Here is a 22,683-nt window from a genome sequence, read left to right on the forward strand (position 1 = left end):
CCTCCCTGGTACTCACCAGAGCTCTATGAGGAGAATGCCCTATGTTTATCCTCCTGTTATAACCAGATTTTGCCTCCTATCAGTCTGCTGCATTTCAGCCTAGAGTGGGATGGTTGACACCCTTCAGTCTCCCGAGATGTCATTGGCTCCTTTGTTGATATGGGCAGTTATTTCATCTCCGACGCTCAGATCCAGGTCTCTTACGGGCTTTAAAATAAAAATGGTTCCCTACTGATACATAACTTTTAGTTTGGCAGGGTACATCAGCACATTCAATGTACATAGCCCTGACTTTCCACTTAACCTATAAGAAACATTTACGAAGGAGCTGCACTTAACTGTGTAATTGGGGAAGCACATAAGCTTGGAGTCGGTGCAAAGGACGTCTGGATGTTGGCATGCCTGCCATGGGATAGAGTCTCTGCCTAAAAAGTTCAGTACCCTAATGATAATGGCTCTAGACTGTGTCACCGGCAGAGGGCATGGGGCCAGCGCTCTGTGTGCCCTTTCCAGAACGAAGTAGGGGGATAGCTCACAATCCGGGACCCTGGTTCTGAACTATTCTGTGAGGAATTTCTCTGGGTGCTGGTCCCCCACGCCATCTGGCAGGTCTACCAGCTGGGAGGGTCCTCCTTACACACAATGCAAGGGACATCTGCCCTCGCTTGTTTCTCTGAGGCCATGTCTTACTGGCCCAGTGCTGGGGCACTCCCTCTCCCCTCCTCTCTCCAGATGTCCTCCTGAGACGCCACGGTGATCAGGCGTGGAGTAAGGCTGGGCTTGTGTGACCATAACTGCCCCCCCATTGGCTGTAGCAGTCTCCCAGGGCTTCTGGGCTCCCAGAGGGGGATCACCTCCTGAGGTTGAAGCCATGTACCCAGTCTCCTACCTTTGGGGTGAGACATCTTGTGTGGGTCCCGGCCTACCTGGGCTGTAATCTAAGTCCTGGATGTTCATGCTGCCTATCCAATCTCCTCTACTCTGGCCCACCAATTTGGCTGTCACAATCCGATGTGGCTGCCTAAACATGAAAGCGGCCCCTACCACTCCCCTCTCATGTGGCTGTTTCCTTAGTGCCCCAAGAGTCAATACGGAGGTAAAGATGGATCGCTGCTGTGGGATTGCAGCTCCAGGATGGGTACGTTGGCAGCAGTCCAGTCTTCCGACATGTCGTTGTTTGCCTAATGCTTTTCTCTTATCCCTGGCTACCTGCATGGACTTGGGTAGGACAAAGGGTACAAGAGTAGGGGCCACAACATGGATGTTTGCATCAGAGAAAAGGTTGCTCCATAGTCGGCTCGCCCAGTCTGCAGTTGCAGCCCTGGCCACGTGTGGCGCCCAGTCCGGCTCCTCCACTCTAAGGTACCTGTTCTGCTGTTTCCAGCCACCTCTTGGAAGTGAAAGCGGCTTCGTGCAACACCCCGGCCACTTGGCTGTCTTCTCTCCCTTGCACGACCCAGGTGTCAATGCACAGGGAGGTTCACCATTGTGATTTCACAGCTTCAGGTGATGTTTGTCACCAGCAGACACGTCTCCAGGCAGGTCGTACGAACTCCCAGGCTGTCGATCGCCAAAATTGTCTCTCATCCCAGGCTCCCTGGATGGGCTCCGGTGGACCAAAGGTGGTTAGTATATGGGCCACCGCACCAGTACTTACGGCTGAATAAGGTAGCCTAAGGGTCGGATTCAGCAGGATTCTCGGAACTGGCACGGAGCTCGTGTAAAATGTAGCCTCCATCTTACACTACTTGGCAACTCCTCCCAGTAATTTCTTTCTTGATGCTCTTTGCAATGTAGTCGAGGTGAGTGATTTGTCAATAGTAGGCGAGAACTTTGAGAGCCAGGATGGTATTCATCAGATAACGTAGATACTGTATTGTTTAGAAAGAGACATACACAATTTCTTGGGTCAAGAGCAGAGTAACCACTTCTGGTAGCAGCACACTTGTACACTGTCAGCTTACCATTATTCACTGTTTCTGCATCTTTGATCCATTACTCGCAAAAGTAATAGTTCTGCTTTTAAAGGGGATGAACACAAGGTGCTAAGGCCGTGAAATGCCCAATAGGAATCGAACATAGTGTGCTTTCTCTTGTACAAATGTTTTCCTTAGTTTTTTAGTTTCTTGAGGTGTGCAGCCTTTTGTGACTTCTGTCTCTGTGAGACGCATGAGAGTCTAGATGTGTTGACAACGGTCTTGGTAATGCTGATATTTTAATTATATTTTCAGGATCCATCTATTCTGCTTGAAGAAGTAACACCACCGGAACACAGGGATGCCTTCGACATGCCCACCATTGCAGCTGAGAAATATGTGAGTCTTCTTTAAAGTTCTATACCAGCAAGTTCATGTGCCCTCTCTCTGAAACTTTGTCGCTTCCATTCTATCTACACAAAATAAAGTAAATACACAAGATACCAAAGAAATAACTGCCCATGGAAACTGTACTCCATTCTCAGAAACAAAAGGAATTCAATACAATATTACCAAGGAGTGAATGGTGTAGTAACTCACTCAGTCTCTCATCCAGTGGTACCCTTAGAGAGCTAGAACCGATTTCGTAACTTCAACGCTGGTTTTAGTGCACAGTGTAAACGGATAGAGGTGGAAGCTATCTCTTGCTGGAAACAGGAATTAATTAAAACAATCACCCTTCTGACTACAAGATTAACCTCTTCTGTGAGAGAAGAGAACAAAGCACACAGGGGTTGATGGTATTTGTGGACGAGCAAGGAACTATGGGATCGAAAATTCCCTTTCACTGTAGGAGCAAATTTAGCTTTTTCTATCCTCACTTCTAAACCAGGAAAAGGATTCAGCTGCATTGGCAATGAGCAACAGAGAACACAATCTCCTATTCCCTGGGATAAACTAGTTACTGGCAATGCCCACAGTTTACCATTTTTTTGAAAAATAAGTCATCTGTTATGCATGTTGTCACATCTAAATAGCCTTCTCGTTTCCATTCTCTCTATCTACCAGCTCGAGGACATGATCAAATGTATGAAAAACACTCTCAAGTTGTGCGACTACATACTTTCTAAGTAGGGTGAGGTAAGATTTTGATGCTTTTGTTTTTTCTGTCAATGTCGGTGAGAGTGTGAGTACTATCAGATTGAAAGGATCACACAACAAACCATCACTAATCAATGGGGTCACTGGAATATAATGTAAATGCAAGGTGGATATGTACAGTGCTGCTTGTCACCCATGAGGGTAGCCAGGCGCTTCTTCCATACAATTTTGGGTTTGCTGTACTTACCAAATAATCCACTCTATGCTACATAGATTACAGATTTCCACAAATAAATGTATTGATAGTTTAGAATAATCAAAAATAACACATGGTGCTGCGCCACGGCAAACATTAACTACTCACCAGATTACCTCACCCACGTGCTATACTGGGATACGAGAGGCAAAGCTTTTTGGGAGAACAGCATTAATGTGTGATAAAATAGCAGAATAGTATTCTCACAGAATGTAATAAATTATGCTGCATAATTTTCACTGTGTCCCATAATATAGCCTTCCAAATGTGCCTCCTGAACATTGATATTGTCAGACACTAATATAACTGACAAAAAAGCGAGCCAAAATATTAAAAGGTAAATGTGAACAGATTTTCTGTACCTAATTCCACAAATGTGTACCAAAAATAAATATACATATGTCTTCATTTATGTGGAGTTAAGAATGGTAAATATATCTGCCCCTCTTTGCATTTACCATTCAATATTTTGTCCCTCGATATTTTGTCCATGGCATTAGTGTGCCACAATATTCTTGTACCAGACGTTCAAGAGTACAATTGGCCCTTCATAGTCTCATAATTCCAGAAGCACTTCTGACAGAAGGCCTTTGATTAATGTTTTAAATTACATTCCAATTGGGTGTGTTGAAAAGGAACGAAATACATAGGTTTTCAAGTCTAGAGAAATATGTAGAGAAATATGTAACCAACAATGGACATGGAGAGACTGAGGGATCACATCCCATTGGTGCTGGAGAAGGAGTGATTCTGGGGTAGGGTTGTCCAAAGCAGTTGTCATCAAAGAAATATGTCTATGTTGGGAAAGATTGGGTGCAAAACCTTTTAGAAGAGAAAGACAGTGGACCTTTACTTTTGTGAACCAGGCCCTTTTTGTTTTTATGAATTCATAGATGTATCATCTGAAAATACAGCCACCAAGAGCTTGGCTGTAATCCCAGTATGGATGCTTGTGATTTCAAAATAAGAGCATAATAATTCTGAAAATCTAGTTCAGATGCAAGAGGGGGCTATGAGTAAGCATGGGTATCTGCCCCCTTGAGTCTAAGACTGGCATTTATCAGGTCGAGATCACATTGTTAAAAATAATTCATCTGATTACAAAACACCTACTGCCTGTTTAGGGACTTCACAGAGTCTTCAATTCTGTAGAGTATATACTGTGTAGTAGAGGGTGTGACACTGAATAGAGCAAGAAGCAGCTGCGGGAGTACAATATTTGAAGGCAGCACATTTTTATGAACTAACTTACCTCTTGTCATATTTGAAGAGGCACAATCTTTTCAGTGCTGAATCCCCTTCACCTTGGTTAAATGTATTCAAATTCTTTGCAACCCAAAGTTGGAAACAAGCCAAAATATATCTTAAGAGCTCATGGTGCCTCAATTGCTTGCTGCTGTAAGGATGGACAATTGCCTACTTGACCTATCTGACCATGTACCTTTCGACTTTCAGGTACCAGCCTAAGTGCCATCTCTTTGGCCTTTGATTCGGACCACTGTGGCTGATATCACCGATAGCATTTATTGAGGATCCCTCACCATCTCCCAGTCTGATAAGCACTCAGAGCTGAAACACCATATCCCACCAGAGGACATGCAGAGAACCATTAGAAATCATTGAACAGTAAAGCTTCACTAGCCATAGAGAAACACGAAGATTCGACTTTTGTGATTTGGTGAAGGATGATGACCCTATCTCAGGAGTACGGTTGAGGATCACCTTGAATGACAACGAAGTTTTGCTTCCTCCGGTCTCGGGCTCCTACATCAAATAATTAACTGATATCAGTCTGGACACGTTGGTTCATCACAACTTGAGCAATATTAAGCAGTTGTAAATAGTTATTGTACAGCCATGATGAATTTTAAATTGCCTACTATTTGTAATGTGGATCGGACTCTATTAAAATATTTGTATTGCGAATGTTGTTTCCCAGACCCACTGAATATAAACATTGTACATTGTTTGTATGTAATCTATTTTTGGGGCCCTTTGCAGTAAATAATTTTTGTTTTTAAATAAATCACTCTTGCCTTTAATGAGAACTCTCATATATTCTTGGCTGCACAGTAATCCTTCAAGATCGAGTTTCAAAACTAAGTAGGTGTGGGGCCCATTGCATCACTATTCGTCACTCATTGAAAATCACTCTCAGCAAGGTTTTTCTATGCAGAATTTAAGATTTGGATTAAACATGTTTCTTCAATCACATTCAAAAGTTTGAAACACAGGGACCCACTGATCTTTGTCTATTAATTCACGTAAGTCAGTCCTGTGCAGGGGAAGCAATATGAAATAAAGAATTCCTTTCATTAGCCTGGGGGGTAAACTGCTCCACTCGCAGAGTTTGCAGAGTTTTCCCCACTCTGCTCTCCGCACAGAGTGCAGAGTTTCGAAACAACTCTGTGTAGTAGCATGGAACTGAGATTTTCCTCTCGGGTGGGTTGCCACTCTAATTTGGCAAGAGCAAGCTAGGAAAATCCACTGCTAGACTATATCCCGGGGAGATTTCTCAACACGGGCGGTCACAGCAGGTGATTACCGCTCACATTGAGAAGCCTGCCACTTGCGTTGAGAAAGCTGCCACTCAAGTAGAACATCAGCTCAAGGGGCAGAAGGAAGCTGTACCCTTTTGTGCTGCAGGTGGTGCCATGTGTGCTGTAATAATCCCAGTACGAAATATCTGTAGCGTGACCTAACTCACTCCGCCGCATGCAGAGTTCAGCGGAACACAGTGGAGTTTTTTTATGACCTCGTGAACTCCGCCAAGGCCTAATAATTTGCCCCTTGTTTATGTAAACGCTTATGCCAGCAATTAAAAAGCCATGAAGAACCTAGGAAATCACATTTACACAAATTACCATAAAAACAATCAATGTTGATTACATTTATTAATGGTCTTCAACTATTTTCAACCCTCATCACAATTAAGGGTGTTTCAATGGACAAAAATAATCTCACTCTGTGAATTGTTGTGCAGTATCCTTGAGCGGGGTAATGGGCACATACATCTTTCTTGGGACAATTGTTTTAAAAATTGACCTCAAATGACTTTTTGTACTCTTGACTCATTCTAAGAAGAAGGCAGAGATGTAACTGAGGGTCATATGGCTTCTCTGGCATTGGTCAGAGACAAGGTAATTAATTAGTAAACAACCCCCAGTTGCTGTCTGTCTCAAAATGTCCTTTGGGAGAGAGAATTTGCTTGTTGTTTTGTAAAAGGGGGAGGGATAGAATTAAATGTGCAGGATGAGGGTTTGGTGCTTTTTATGGCAGACTGAATTCAGCACTCTCTAGAACGGATTTCTTTCCTTGCGATGCACCGTGTTACTTCCTCTTTACTTGAGGTATGAAAACTCATATTATTGGGGATAGTGCCTCACTAAAGTCCCATACCAACTGCCTTTTGGGGTACAAGTCTTTAAGGCCTAAGGAGGATAGCTTGATTCTAGTGGCTGAAAGTCCGAAACCGGTCCTAGGATGCTTGTTTCCAGTCCAGGGAGGACCTGGCTTGGCAGTTCGAGCTGGACTGTTCCCATGGGGCACAGGGTCAAGACTGATTTGCATATGGCTGAGTTCAAACTGGAATGGCATGGTGAAAAAAAAAACGATGGACTTAGGCCCTGATCTCTGTACTGGGGTGAATGTATGACATTGTTCTGCATTCTCTCCATCAACTGTTGTTTTTGCATTTGTCACCCTTATCCATCAGGGCTTGTTAAGTGTAACAGATATAAAAGAAACCTCAATGTTACTAAATCGTGACTGATGAAGTAAATATTCTGCAGAAAGTGCATCCTGTGGTTACAGCCTACTTGGCAGGGAATAGAGTTCCTACTGACAGAAGAAGAAGTCACATTCATTCCAGGGACATGTTCACTCGTTAAATCTATTATTAATGGGTAGCTGTAGCTGCAGCCGATGATAACACTTGATGAAAAAAAATTACTTGCTATTATACCTGCCCAAATTACCAATGCAAAGAGCTTCTCTTAACATATTCAGAGCATATTAAGTGAAATCAAGGAGGGTTACCACATGTCATGGAGCCAGGGTGGGCGAGTCCATTAATGTTACCTGTCAGCAATGCCCAGCATTAGTAGAATACACCTCTCACCTACCAAGAGACCAACAGTAATTAGTGGTCGGCAAAGACATTCTACAAGAGATTATACAAGTTTACTGACAGCTGAGACAATATGTATTACATGAACTGAGACTGCAGCAGGCCCACTATACTTGTTACTCCTACCCCGATTAATCCACTGACTATAACTTACAAAGCAAAATGAGATGTCTCTTAGGTAGCCTTTAAGACAAGTTGTATCATTTTTAGGCGGCCCAAGACAGAAAATTGTTACTGATCTTAATTTATAACAATGAGAGCCTTTTACCAATGGCGTCCTGTGGCTAAGCTTACAGATGGACCAAAAATGAGCAACAAGTATACCCTTTTAACACTAGGCCCTCAGGGTAGAGAAGTTGAGCAGACCAAGGCTTGTCAGGGAAATGGTCAATCGAACAATCAATCAGGATTTATAAAGCATGGCTAATCACCTGATAGAATATTCATGGGCCTGCAGGCCCCACAGGCTTATTCGAACAGCCAGGTCTTGAGAGCCATTTGAAATTCTGAAAGTGAGGTGATTGTCCGGAGGTATGTGGAGAGGCTATTCCAGGTCTCTGCTGCGATGTGTGAGAAGTAGTGTCCTCCACTTCGGCAGATGCAGGCAGTACGGGCAAGTGAAAGGGGGGCAGAACGTGGTGTTCTTTTTTTTTTTACTTTTTTTATTGGCATTTTGAATCAACTTACTCATAATTGGCACATCACAGGTAATTTTCCACCCCATCAAGCACCTCCCCGCCCCTCCGCCCCTCATCCATTTCAGTGATATTGCATACAGCAATTCAACATTGTCCATTCCTAGCCCATCAAACACCAAGTCCCTACATGTGGCATCCTTCAAGGGGGGTCCCTTAGGTCCCAGTGTCATGCACCACAAGCCGTGGACCACAGCAAACATCCTAGCCTATGTGCCGAGAAGCTTTTCAATCAATCCCCAATCCCACATCAAATCCATGGTACTTCCTCCATTTCCCCCAAACCTTATGAAACTTTTGGGGGCAGCCCATAGCTTTATATGTCACTCTTTCTGCCGCCATGTACATGTCCATTCCCCTCCGCCAATCTCCCACCTTTGGAGGTAATTGTGCTCCCCATGCTCGTGCTAAATCTCTCTTTGCCACTACTAGCGCCAGCAAGGCAAAGATCAGGTGCGGGCGAGTCAGACCTATCTCCATGGTTATTCCCAGTAACACAAACTTAGGGTCCATCGGTAACGTCACCTCCAAAATGTTACTCAGCTTACCCAAGATACGTGTCCAATAAGTGGTTATGATGCAGAGCTCCCACAGGGTTTGGAAAAATGTACCCTGGGGGAGTCCGCATCTCAAGCAACAAGGGTCACTAGCCCTGCCTATGCGGTCCATTCTAACCCTGTCATAATAGACCCTGTGCAGTATTTTGTATTGGATGAGACGAAGTTGGGTTTTGATCGCTACCTCCCTGTGGTGCATCAGGGCCGCCTACCAGTCTACGGGGTCCATATCGCCCACGTCCCGCTCCCAGATTGTCCGCAGTTTCCCTAACCCGTCCGGTGCATTATTGTTCAGCGTTTTATAAGTCAAGTATACAAGTTTATTGGGGACTTGTTCTTGTAATAGTCGACCCTCCAGGGTGGCATACTCCGGTAGTGGAGATGTTAACGCTACCTCCACCTTCCAGGCATGACGCAAACGCGCATATTTGAAGCACTGCGCTGGGGTCAGCCCATATTCCGCCCTTAGGGAGTCATACGTCTTAAGCTCTCCTTTTACCACTAGGTCTCCGAGCGTTGAAATCCTTATGGTGTCCCACCGGTAAGTTTGTGCAGCTCTTTCAGCCACGTACAGGTCCAGATCGGTGTCTGCTTGGTCGGTTTGTGTGTCCATCCCATCATCTTCGTCGGGCCCATACATCTACGGTAATCTGTGTGGCCGGTAGCAGCCGTCGCCTCCCAGTTCCCCCGTATAAATAGTGCAAACTGGTGCGGTGTGTAATGGTGGCCCTCTCTAGCCTATAGGTTGGGTGGTCTGCCGGTGCATGTAGCCATTCATTTATTGGTGCAAGATGCTCCGCCCAGTAATAGGTCTCTATATCCGGCAGGGAGATCCCCCCATTGTATTGAGTTCATTGGAGTGTAGTTAGGGCTATTCTAGGTTGCTTCCCTAGCCATATGAGGGCGCGCAGTTCGGCATTAATTGTCTGAATTGTCTGGTGGGGTAGGGGAAAATATTCATTCTGAGCGGCATACAGAAATCGTGGTAGTGTAATCATTTTGAACTTTGCCGCTCGGCCTCAGATCGTCAGAGGTAGGGACTTCCATTGGAGGGCGTCTTCTGCAAAGTTCTTACTTACCCTAAGTATGTTCTTTTGATAGGAGACTTGTTTGTCGGTTGCCAGGTGGACCCCCAGGTATTTATATCCAGACTAGTTGACCTGTAGGGCTCCCGGTAGTGGGGGCCAATCTTCTTTGGGCGTGGGCTATATAGAATCGATTTGTGCCAGTTTATCTTGTAACCTGAGAGGGAGCCATATTTGTCTAGAAGTTCAAACAGCGTCGGAATCGTAATCGTCGGCTGTGTCACGTATAGGAAGATATCGTCTACATATAACAACATTTTCTCCTCATGGAGGCTCGCCTGAGTGATTCGGAAGCCGTGCACCCCCTCTGCTTGACGGATATCACATGCCACTATTTTGCCCGTGAGGGCGAACAGTAGCGGGGAAAGGGGGCACCCCTGGCGAATCCCCCTCCGAACTGGGAAATCTACCAACATTACACCATTGATTTGTACCCGGGCCCTAGGATCTGTGTACAATAGACCTACCCATCTTCGAAAATTAGGGCCGACACCGAACGTGATCAATATCGCTTCCAAAAAGGGCCAGTGGACCGCATCAAACGCCTTATCGGCATCTAGGGAGAGGAACATATGTGGGTCTTTCCTGTGTTGCACCTCCATAAGCCAGTTATGGATCAGTCAGAGGTTTTGCCTTGTCGCCCTATCCGGTAGGAACCTCGTCTGGTCCTGGTGCACCAATCCGGAGATCACCTGGCGTAAGAGGAGGGCCAGAACCGTAGCCAGCAGATTGGCCTCCACATTGAGGAGAGATCTGTCTATACGACTCACAGGCTTCTGGAGGCCTGCCCTGTTTATATATCAGTACAATTGTGGCCATTCTCAGGTCTGGCGGGAGCTCACAGTCTTGGGCTGCGTCTCCATACATCACCAGAAGGTGGGGAATTAAAAGGTCAGCTCCTTTCTTAAAGAATTCCGCTGGAAGCCCATTTGGGCCTGGAGCCTTCCCTTCCCTGGCCGGAGCCTAGTTATCGCTTCCCTTATTTCCATGGCCGTGATATCGGCCTCAAGGGTTTCTTTGTCTTCCTCAGTTAAGACTGGGGTGTGGATCTCAGCCAGATAGGCCGCTATGTCACCAGTATCTCCCAGGCCCCGAGCCGCATAAAAATCCAGAAAATAGGAGGCAAACGCCTGGGCTATCTGGGGGTCTCCCCTCTGCAATCGTCCCTGCCTATCAGTCACTCCCTCTACCCATCGTGCGTCTCTCTCTCTCTCTGAGACTCAGCCAAGCCAGGAGCTTCCCAGATTTGTCCCCGACGTCGTATAACCTGTGCAGGGTTGCAAGTGCCTGTGCCTTTGCCTTATTGGTGGCCAGGTCCCTATACTGTTGCTGCGGTTCTCTGTCAATCAAGTGCTGTCGTTCAAAGCCTAACATTTTAGTTTCAAGTGCGCACAACTCCTCCTGGGCTTTCCGTTTCTCCCAGGAGTCCCTATTCTGTGCCTTATCTCGAAGGACCATTTTGTAGGCTTCCCATAAGGTCACCCCTGACTGCATGGAGCCTAGATTTTCGGCAAAGTATACCTTTGTATCAGCCTGGAGGCCCTGTAAGATTGTGTGGTTTTGTAGGTCCCATTGTGTCAGTCTCCAGCCCCCTGTTTGTGGTCGCGGCCTTCCTCCCAGCCAGACCAGCAAAGGCGAGTGGTCCGAAATACCCCGGGCTAGATACGCAGCTTCAGAAAGGGGGTTGGGAGCACACTGCCTCACAGTCCCAGCACAGTTTGCCCCATTGCATCCTTGTAAATGCAGTACACAGTTCAAACTTACTTCAAAATTAGCTGGAGTTTTTCACCAAAGTTGGCACAGACATTGCTGTATATCTCTCGACACATGTTTCTGGGTTGAGCCCGTCGTCAGTAGAGAGCAGCAGTATTAGAGAGCAACAAAAGAAAATCATCTGGGGTTGCTGGAAAGGCTGCCAAGTTCCTCTTAGGTCACAGTACCACTCACAGGCACACAGGTGCATCTCCAAAGCTCGTCAGCTTGCTGCCTCAAGGGAGCCTTTTAAACAGAAAGGGGGTTGGGAGCACACTTCCTCACAGTCCCAGCACAGTTTGCCCCATTGCAGCCTGGTAAATGCAGTACACAGTTCAAACTTACTTCAAAATTAGCTGGAGTTTTTCACCAAAGTTGGTGCAGCCATTGCTGTATATCTCTAGACACGTGTTTCTGGGTTGAGCCCGTCTTCAGTAGAGAGCAGCAGTATTAGAGAGCAAAAAAAACATCATCTAGGGTTGCTGGAAATGCTGCCAAGTTCCTCTTAGGTCACAGTACCACTCACAGGCACACAGGTGCATCTCCAAATCTCGTCAGCTTGCTGGCTCAAGGGAGCCTTTTAAACAGAAAGGGGGTTGGGAGCACACTGCCTCACAGTCCCACCACAGTTTGCCCCATTGCATCCTGGTAAATACAGTACACAGTCCAAACTTACTTCAAAATTAGCTGGAGCTTTTCACCAAAGTTGGTGCAGACATTGCTGTATATCTCTTGACACGTGTTTCTGGGTTGAGCCCGTCTTCAGTAGAGAGCAGCAGTATTAGAGAGCAAAAAAAAATCATCTGGCGTTGCTGGAAATGCTGCCAAGTTCCTCTTAGGTCATAGTACCACTCACAGGCACACAGGTGCATCTCCAAAGCTTGTCAGCTTGCTGGCTCAAGGGAGCCTTTTAAACAGAAAGGGGGCTGTGAGCACACTGCCTCACAGTCCCAGCACAGTTTGCCCCATTGCATCCTGGTACATGCAGTACACAGTTCAAACTTACTTCAAAATTAGCTGGATTTTTTCACCAAAGTTGGTGCAGACATTGCTGTATATCTCTAGGCACGTGTTTCTGGGTTGAGCTCATCTTCAGTAGAGAGCAGCACTATTAGAGAGCAAAAAAAAAAATCATCTGGGGTTGCTGGAAATGCTGCCAAGTTCCTCTTAGGTCACAGTACCACTCACAGGCACACAGGTGCATCTCCAAAGCTCGTCAGCTTGCTGGCTCAAAGGAGCCTTTTAAACAGAATGGGAGTTGCGAGCACACTGCCTCACAGTCCCAGCACAGTTTGCCCCATTGCATCCTGGTAAATGCAGTACACAGTACAAACTTACTTCAAAATTAGCTGGAGTTTTTCACCAAAGTTGGTGCAGATATTGCTGTATATCTCTAGACACATGTTTCTGGGTTGAGCCCGTCTTCAGTAGAGAGCAGCTGTATTAGAGAGCAAAAAAAATAATAATCGGTCGGCAGGGAAGATGGCGGCGGAGTAGGACGTGCTTCTGTGTCCCTCCGGCGCCACATGTACATTAGCTTTGTCCAGCACCCTCTTTAGGCCACCGGACACCGGCGATTTTGCCTCGCCTGATCTTCCGTTGCTGCACGGGGATGGCTGGTGGTTTAATTTTCGCCGGCCGACCTGGTATTTGCCATTACTGACAGTGCGGCCTGAAACGCGGCGGAGCCCGGCCTCCGGAGTAGACCCTGGCAGCGGGAGGCCCGAGTTGGATGCTGCGGCGAATCCGAGGTGCCACCGGGACGGAGGCTGGCGGATCCTGCGCTGATGTATGCTGAGACTGGTGAGAGGAAGCGCTGAGAGGAGCGGCGTCAGTGAGCTCCAGCGCCCATGATTGTGTGGAAAGGCGGACGGACTCCGAGCGCGGAGGGCAGGGCCTCGGCGCAGCTGCCTACTCGAGGCCGAGGCTTCTGGGCCTGTGCGGGCCAGCTCACTTGGGGAAGATTGGGATCGCCACGCATCGCTGCACCAGCGTGCCCTTAGAGAGCGAGGCAGCGGTGAGTGCTCACAGCGCTGGTCACGGGTGAAAGACAGTAGGGGTGCTACCTCCGAACAGGAGCTACGATCGGCATTACAACCCCCCTGGAGTACGTCGATCCCAGGGTGAGCCCATTGAGGAGCGGAGGCGAGCCAACATTAGAGAGGCCTGCGACCTGGGGACGCCTGGCTTCGAGGGAAGGAGTGCCAACCAGCCCCGGCCGGGGTGCGAGTGAGGAGGTGAGAAGCAGTGACGTGGGCATGCTTCGCGGCCACCGGAGCAGTGGTTGGCGACTGGCGGACTCCCTGGAGCCAGTTCATGGAGAAGGCGCAAAGCTGTCCCCCCGGCGCTACCGGCCCCTCTCGCTCACGCTTACTGTCTGCGGTGCGGCCTTGGGAGCGCAGTTACGTGAAGTGGAGGAGCGGCAGACTTGCTGACACGTGGAGCTCGACCCGGGAGCAGGTGCGACGGGCACGGACGGCTGTTCATCGGAATCCCCCCACGGGCGGACCACAGCAACACACCCCTGTTCAGTTGAGGTAATACCCCTCGGCCTACTGCGGGACTTGGTAGATGGAGTTGGCAGTGGGCGCCGTGGCGGCAACTAGGCTGAAGAAGGACAAACTAGGGAAGGAAGGGGTGCTGAAGGGGGCGCCGCATCCTACATAGCCTGGGGCCGACAAGTCACCACGCCGGGGCGAGAATGACAAGCCCGCAAGTAAAGCATTTATGATCGAACTTTTTGGGGCCATCAAGGAGGATATCGCGGACCTGCGCTCACAACTAGCTTCGGACTTGCGGGAAGTACGGAGAGATGTGGATGGAGTGGGAGAACGCGTGGCGACTCTGGAGGAACACGATTTGGGGATGGCAGAGGACATACTCCAGCTCCAACAGGACGTTTTGCGGCTGACGGAACAGAACCTGGACCTTCAAGCCCATGCGGAGGACTTGGAGAATAGGTCCCGCCGCAACAACATACGGATTCGGGCAATGCCTTGGAAGGGGGAGGGGTCGGACTTGAGAGAGTATGTGGAGGCCCTTTTTAAACATGTCCTGAATGAAGAAGATATACAGGAGATACGAATGGACCGAGTACACCGAGTTGGCTTGCCGTGGGGCCCAAAGGCTCCACCCCCCGATATACTGGTGTGCGTCCATGATTTTCAGCTGAAAGAGCGGATCCTTAGGAAAGCGCGGGACCTCAATCCCTTACAGTTCCGAGACCATCGTCCCTTGCTATTCCAGGTCCTGGCAGCTTCGACCCTGCTGAAACGTAGAGAATTTAGACCTGTTACTGCCTACCTGCGGGAACACAAGGTGGCCTACTCCTGGGGGCATCCATTTCGACTCATCTTTCGTTGGCAGGATAAATTGGTCCAAGTGCGGTCCCTAGCGGCGGCCATGGAAATCCTGGGCCTGGTGCGCCCTGATACCAAATCCGAAGGTGGTGACACAACCAACAGGCGACGGCGACGCTCCTCGGACTGGCAGAGAGTCGGCAGGCCCATATCGGCAAAGGGGCCCGACACGTCGGCATGCCTTCAGGAACGAGGGGCTGCGCTAGCTTCCGTGGCCATGGTGACAGATGCAACAGCGGACGGCGGGGCGACGGCCCGTGAAGGTCTAAGAGGGTTGATCCCTGGCGCCGGAGGGGGCCACCCCAACAGGTACCACTTGTGCTCTATGTCCTTGAGCGAGAGAGAGTCCCGCATCGGGAATTGGAAGAATGTTGACTGGTGCCACATCCCCCTGCCTTTGGGGTCTACTTTACGGACTGTCGTTTGTTGTTCTCTCTTTGTCCTAACTTGTTTCGGGCTGTTGGGTCTTGGTCCTTTGGGTGGGAGGGGGGAGAGAAGGGGGTGGGTAGGGAGTTTGGGGGTTGGGGGGAGTCGGGGGTGGGTGGGTAGGGTAGGGGGAAGGGGGGTGGGGGGCAGTGGTGGTAGCGAAGGTTTGTTTGTTTGCAACTTTCTTTATCTGGGATGTGATGCATGCAGAGGGGGGATGGGGTGCGGGGGGTTATGGGTAGTGGATGGACGATGTGGGGGGGGATTTCTGAGATTGGCCGGTCCTGGGGTGCGTGTTTTGAGTGGGGGACTGGGGGCACGAGGTGCCGAGTCCGGTGTGAATGGTGCGGTGGGGAGCGAGGGGTCCCTCCTGAAGTGCAGTGTCAGCTGTCCCATCCATGATGCCGCTCACTTTAGGGACGTAGAATGTGAAAGGGCTGAATCCCTCCCAGAAACGCCAGAAGGTTTGGAAATATATCCTTGATCACCAGCTGGACATAGTTGGCCTCCAGGAAACCCACTTGTCTAGATCGGAGGAATCGAGCCTTAAGCATAAACAATTTCCTTTTATTTATAGGTCCTCGGCCCCCACCAAGCACAGGGGAGTGGCGCTTATGTTTCGCTCGGTCTTGCACTTCCAACCTATGGGAGTTCAGAATGATAAAGAGGGCCGCTGGATCATGGTCAAAGGCATGCTGCGTGGTAGGCTCTGCACTTTTCTGGTTCTGTATGCTCCCAACGCGGGTCAGAATGGATTCCTGCAGGTTCTCCTGCGGAAAGTCTTAGATTTTGCGGAGGGTCCACTGATTGTAATGGGGGATTTTAACCTCGTGTGGCAGAGAGATCTGGATAGCACTCACCAACAGAGATCTGACACCGGCCTGTTTTCCGCCGATACGCAGCAGATGCTCGCGGATATGGGCTTTGTCGATGGGTGGCGTTCCCTCTAGCCACGCTCTAGAGTCTATACCTTTTTCTCCCATGTTCACCACTCTTACTCCCAATTGGACCATTTTTTCTTGAGTCAATTCCTTCGAGGGGACCTGCGTGAGGCCAAGATCTTCCCGCCATCGGTCTCTGATCATAGTTTACTCGCTGTATGCCTCCACTGGGGCGTAATCAACAAATCCCATCACAAATGGTACTTTCCGGCATCATTGGTCCGGGACAAACCCTCCTGTAACACTCTAAGGAAAGCTATCAATGAGTTTTTCGAGCTTAATGACGCGGGCGACACGTCAGTCTTCAACACGTGGGACGCCTTCAAGGCGTCTATCCGCGGGAGTTGTCTAGCACTAAACGCTGCCCTTAACAGGCTACGAGGGAGAGAAAGGGAACATTTGGAGGCGGAGCTCTCCGCTTTAGAACAAGCACACAAGCAGACCCCTTCCAGACTGACCCTGCGGCAGCTGACGACAGTCAGAGGCAAACTCAGGGCCCACTATAACAACAGGGCGGAATACACGTTGCTGAAGCTGAGGCGCCTTTCTTACTCCCAAGGCAATAAGGTGGGACGACATCTTGCCCGGCAACTCCAAGATAAGAGGGAGCGGCAGTACATTGGAGGTATGCGAGATGCCGCGGGGGTCCTGACACACCAGGATGAGGCCAAGGCTGGCCTCTTTGGGGACTTCTACAAGTCACTTTACACTGGGGAATTCCTAGATGCCGAGGCGCAGATGGAATATCTGCGGGCGCTACCGCTGCCCCAGGTGTCGGCGGAATGGAACGAGACGCTCTCTGCTCCCTTCACCAGGGAAGAGGTTCTGGCTGCTATCAAGGCCCTGAAGCCTCATAAGGCCCCGGGGTCGGATGGGTTTACGGCCACCTTCTACAAAACCTTTGCCTCTGGACTTTGTGACTATCTCGTGCGCTTATTCAGCAGCATGGTAGAGGAGGGGGTGACTTCGGGTACCATGGCAGAGGCACTGATATCGGTCATTCCTAAGCCTGGAAAGGACCCTTCTAAATGTGCCTCATACAGACCAATTGCCCTACTTAATTTGGGCGCTAAGCTGTACTCTTCCATCATTGCGGGTAGGCTCAACGACTTAATGCCAGCGCTCATCTACCCGGACCAGTCCGGATTCATTAAGGGGCGCCAAACCCATGACACCACCAGGAGAGTAGTGCACTTGATAGAGAAGGCCAACAAGTACAAAATACCAGCAGTCCTGGTGTGCCTTGACGCCGAAAAGGCGTTTGATAGGGTGGACTGGGGGTTCTTGTTCCAGACTTTGACGGCCTTCGGCTTCTCCTCTAAATTCTTAACGATGATTAGGGCAAACTATAGCTCCCCTCGGTCTAGTGTAGCAGTGAATGGGCATCTGTCTGCCTTCTTTGAGCACTCTCGGGGGACACGGCAGGGGTGTCCTTTATCCCCCATACTTTTCGCCTTGAGCATAGAACCATTAGCTCTTGCGGTGAGGGAGAACCCCGATATCCGGGGACTTCCCTTCACGGGAGAGATGCACAAGATTACCCTCTTTGCGGATGACGTCCTGCTCTCTCTTTCAGACCCTGCCCACTCTCTTACTCACATGCAGGTGGCGTTGAAGCGATTTGAAGGGGTAGCGGGATTCAAAGTCCACTACGATAAATCCTATGTCCTTAGCCTTACTCTCCCTCCGGCTGAAGTCCTTCGCCTTAAGCCACTTACGCCACTACCGTGGGCCAGTTCCTCTATCTAATATCTGGGGATTCACTTGACCCCCACGGTCGGGAAGCTCTATTTGGCCAACTTCCCCCCCCTAGTCGCTAAGATCCAGGCGGACTTGGTCCGGTGGAAACCGATGTTCATATCCTGGTTGGGGAGGATACATGCGATTAAAATGTCCCTTCTTCCCAAGCTGTTGTACCTCTTCCAGGCTCTTCCTATTGGCCTCGAGGGGGACTTTTTCCAGCGCATTAAAACACTGATGCTGCGCTTTATTTGGCAAGGGGGCCGAGCTCACTTCTCCTTCGCCACCCTACGGCGGCCGAGAAGGGAGGGGGGTGCGGCTGCCTGACATTCAACTTCGCTTGTTGGTGGAATGGACTCAGCCTGAGTCAGAAAAACATTGGTTACACATGGACAGGAGCATCGCTGGGAGGACGATTTGGGACTTGGTGTGCAAACCCAAATACGATAGGCCCCAGAATGCCTACATTAGTACTCCCACTAGCACTACTCTGAAGGTTTGGGACTCGGTCTCTAGAGATGAGCGGTGGACGACATTTCCCTCTCCCTTTACGCCCTTACATTTCAACCCTGCCTTCCCACCGGCGATGACCGAGGGCCCCTTCGAGACTTGGAGGAAGGGGGGCTGCCTGGCACTCATGCACCTCTTCCACGGCGTTGCTCCACTCACCTTTGTTAATTGTAAAAGGGATTATGGGGTTCAGGAGACCGAGCGATACCATCATGCCCAACTACTCCACTGGGCGTTGTCCCCTCAGGTGAGAGATGCAGCTACGAGGCCACTTACGTCATTTCAAGCCTTTTTGTCTAGGACCTCTACCATGCGAGGGGTCATTTCTTTCATCTATGGGCTCCTCCTGTCCACTGCCATCTCCCCTAGACCCCGTTATATGTCCATGTGGGAGGGGTTGCTCTGCCGGGATGTCTCTGAGGCGGAGTGGTCGCATTTGTGGTCCGACATAGTTAAGTTCAACCACTCCGTGTTACTTCGGGAGGCGCATCTCAAAACCATGATGGACTGGTACCTATACCCGGCCAAGTTGAAGCAGATTTTCCCTGGCTCTTCCGATAGGAGTTGGAGGGGTTGCGGGCTACTGGGGGACTTTCAGCACATTTGGTGGGACTGCCCTGTTATCCGTCCATATTGGGAGGAGATCCTGTCCCACATTAAGGAGGTCCGGGGGTATCCTGTTTCGGACTCAATGGCCCATATTTTGTTGGGTCTTCGAGATCCGGAACTCGAACACCAAACCAAGGCTGACAAGAAAATAATGTGGCTCTGTGTAGGGGCGGCTAAGCTCACCTTAGCTGCGGCATGGAAGAAGAGGGAGGCCCCCGCTATTTCCCTTTGGCATACGCGCCTGTGGAGGCTGTTGTGTTTGCTGGGGCCCCCTGGTTAAGTTCCTCTCCAGGGGTCTTCCGTCTGCGGTTTGTCCTCCCGGCGTTCGAGCTCTCCATCTGTTTCAAGTATGAATGTTGGTCACTCCTTGGCTGGGTCTTATCTGCCGGGCACTGCTACCACCACTGGGGAGGGGGGTCTTTCTGGTTATTGTTTCTGGTTACTGTTAATGGGACACTCCAGCACATTGAAATTGTCGTGACACTGCTGCCGTGGCTCTCATCTTGGACAAATGTCCCACAGACTCATTGACTGGCAGCGGTGCCCGCTTCTGCTTGGGGGCACCTGCTTTATCGCTCACCCTATTGGGCGGACACATGTGCTGAGCTTCCCTTGCTCCCCGAGGCTGAGGCCTGCCGAGGGCCTGGTTCCACAAGGTCGTCCTTGGGTCATGATCTATAGAGACCCTTACGGGTGATTGTGCGCTTTACAAATGTGGACTTTACTTTACTTTATATTTAATTTTGATTACGACTAAGCCCCCTGCGTGGGAAGTTGTTCGGGACTGTCGCATGTTTTTTGTTGTTGTTTTTTTTGTTCTAAAAATGCCAATAAAAACAGCTTTTACAAAAAATAATAACCTGGGGTTGCTGGAAATGCTGCCAAGTTCCTCTTAGGTCACAGTACCACTCACAGGCACACAGGTGCATCTCCAAAGCTCGTCAGCTTGCTGGCTCAAGGGAGACTTTTAAACAGAAAGGGGGTTGGGAGCACACTGCCTTACAGTTCCAGCACAGTTTGCCCCATTGCATCCTGGTAAATGCAGTACACAGTTCAAACTTACTTTAAAATTAGCTGGAGTTTTCACCAAAGTTGGTGCAGACATTGCTGTATATCTCTAGACATGTGTTTCTGTTTGAAAAGGCTCCCTTGAGCCACTGAGCTGACAAGCTTTTGGAGATACACCTGTGCACCTGAGAGACTGTGGCAGCCTTCTCAGCCACCCCAAAATGAGTTTCGTTTTTGATCTCTACTGATGAAGGATAATATCCAGAAACGCATGTGTCTAGAGATTTACAGCACTAACCTGCACCAACTTTGGTGAACAACTACAGCTAAAAATCAAGTAAGCAATCACTGTGAACTGCATTTACCACAATGCTAAGGGGCAAACTGTGCTGGGAGGTGAGGCACTGTGCTCCCTTCCCCCTTCTGTTTGAAAAGGCTCCCTTGAGCCACTGAGCTGACGAGCTTTTGGGGATGCACCTGTGCGCCAGGGAGAGGTACTGAGACCTGAGAGACTGTGGCAGCCTTCTCAGCCACCCCAGAATGAATTTCGTTTTTGATCGCAACTGATGAAGGAAATTATCCAGAAATGTATGTGCCTAGAGATTTACAGCACTAACCTGCACCAACTTTGGTGAACAACTACAGCTAAAAATCAAGTAAGCAATCACTGTGAACTGCATTTACCACAATGCTAAGAGGCAAACTACTGGGAGGTGAGGCAGTGTGCTCCCTTCCCCCTTCTGTTTTAAAAGGCTCCCTTGAGCCACTGAGTTGACGAGCTTTTGGAGATGCACCTGTGCGCCAGAGAGAGGTACTGAGACCCGAGAAACTGTGGCAGCCTTCTCAGCCACCCCAGAATGAATTTCGTTTTTGATCTCTACTGATGAAGGATAATATCCAGAAACGCATGAGTCTAGAGATTTACAGCACTAACCTGCACCAACTTTGGTGAACAACTACAGCTAAAAATCAAGTAAGCAATCACTGTGAACTGCATTTACCACAATGCTAAGGGGCAAACTACTGGGAGGTGAGGCAGTGTGCTCCCTTCCCCCTTCTGTTTTAAAAGGCTCCCATGAGCCACTGAGTTGACGAGCTTTTGGAGATGCACCTGTGCGCCAGAGAGAGGTACTGAGACCTGAGAGACTGTGGCAGCCTTCTCAGCCACCCAAGAATGAATTTCGTTTTTGAGCTCTACTGATAAAGGATAATATCCAGAAACACATGTGTCTATAGATTTACAGCACTAACCTGCACCAACTTTGATGAAGAGCTACAGCTAAAAATCAAGTAAGCAATCACTGTATACTGCATTTACCACAATGCTGAGGGGCAAACTGTGCTGGGAGGTAAGGCAGTGTACTCCCATCCCCTTTCTGTTAGATACGCAGCTTCGTCGTCAGTTCCTAGGGGGTGTCGGGGAAGGAAGACATAATCTAAGCGGGAAATTACGTTGTGTGCCCCTGAGTAGTAGGAATCATTTTTCACGCCGGAATGCAACAGTCTCCAGACATCCATCAAACCCATCATTCCTATGGTCCTAGCTAGGGGCATCGCGTGGAAGCCGTCAAATCTCGTCCCAGACCGGTCCAGGGGGGTGGACATAACATCATTAAAGTCACAGCTATAATATGTAGCCTATCAGGCGTGTCCAACAATATTTCTGCTATCCCGGTCAGTGTCCTGGCCTGTAGTTTCGTGGGGGCATAGACCAAGACTAGAGTGATCCGTTGTCTCCTCCATGTTCCTGTCACCCCCACATAGGTCCCCTGTAGATCTACCCAGGTTCGAGTCACAGTAAAGGGTGGGGATTTTTTTATCAGGATAGCCATCCCCCGTGACCCGGATGTATATCCCGCATGTGCTAGGACTGTGTAGGCTCCTCGTACCAGGAATCCACACTTCGTGCCCTTAAGATGAGTCTCCTGGAGGCAGACTATGTCTGGGTACAATCGTTCAATATACGCTGTTACCAGCCCTCGTTTTACCTTGTCCCCCAAACCATTGACGTTCCATGTGAGTATCGGACAGGGTCCCGTCTCCCTACTACCCCAGGGGGCATTGTGTGTGTTTACAGCAGTCATATCGTAGCAGCAGGTAGGTGTGGACCACAGGCGGGTGCGTCAGCGTGCGTGTCCCGTGGTGGGGAGCTGTATGCCATATGCCAATCAAACAAAAAATAGAACACAAAACAACTGTCTGGTAACCGAGAACCCATTGTAAACCTCTCCCTCTCCCGACCCCCCCCCCCCTCCCCAGCGACCCCCTCCCGGCAGCATTTCATTGAGGTAGACTCTAGGGCAGGTGGAGGTCTGTCGCCCTCCCACAGCAAACTCAATCCACAAGTTCCAACTCCTGTGGGTACCCTTAAACCATCAGGGACGAGCCCTGAAGACGCAAACTTTAGGAGTTATAACACTTAGGAAAGAAAGTAAAGAACGAGATAGGGAAAAGAAAGGCAAACAGAGTCAAATTTGAGAAACAAAACAAGCAAGCAAGGGGGGGGTGTCCAACTTGCGTGCTCTAGGCATGTTCCATCGTCTCTTGGTCAGCCAACTCGGTCCTAGCTTCATGAGTTACAGTCCAGGGGGTCCCCCTG

At 49.3% G+C, this 22,683-nt stretch overlaps 1 protein-coding gene across 1 annotated transcript in view; it reads left to right on the top strand.

Moving 5' to 3' along the window:
- The window catches only part of LOC144783337 (maestro heat-like repeat-containing protein family member 2A), a 204,267-nt gene extending 201,937 nt beyond the window's left edge, over positions 1 to 2,330 (top strand). Inside the window, exon 20 of the mRNA XM_078662362.1 lies at positions 2,232 to 2,330. Within this exon, the coding sequence (XP_078518488.1) occupies positions 2,232 to 2,330 (99 nt within the window). The remainder of the gene's footprint in view (positions 1 to 2,231) is intronic.
- Positions 2,331 to 22,683: the final 20,353 nt, after the last annotated feature.

Source organism: Lissotriton helveticus, chromosome 9, assembly GCF_964261635.1.
Source record: "Lissotriton helveticus chromosome 9, aLisHel1.1, whole genome shotgun sequence".
Taxonomy (NCBI): domain Eukaryota; kingdom Metazoa; phylum Chordata; class Amphibia; order Caudata; family Salamandridae; genus Lissotriton; species Lissotriton helveticus.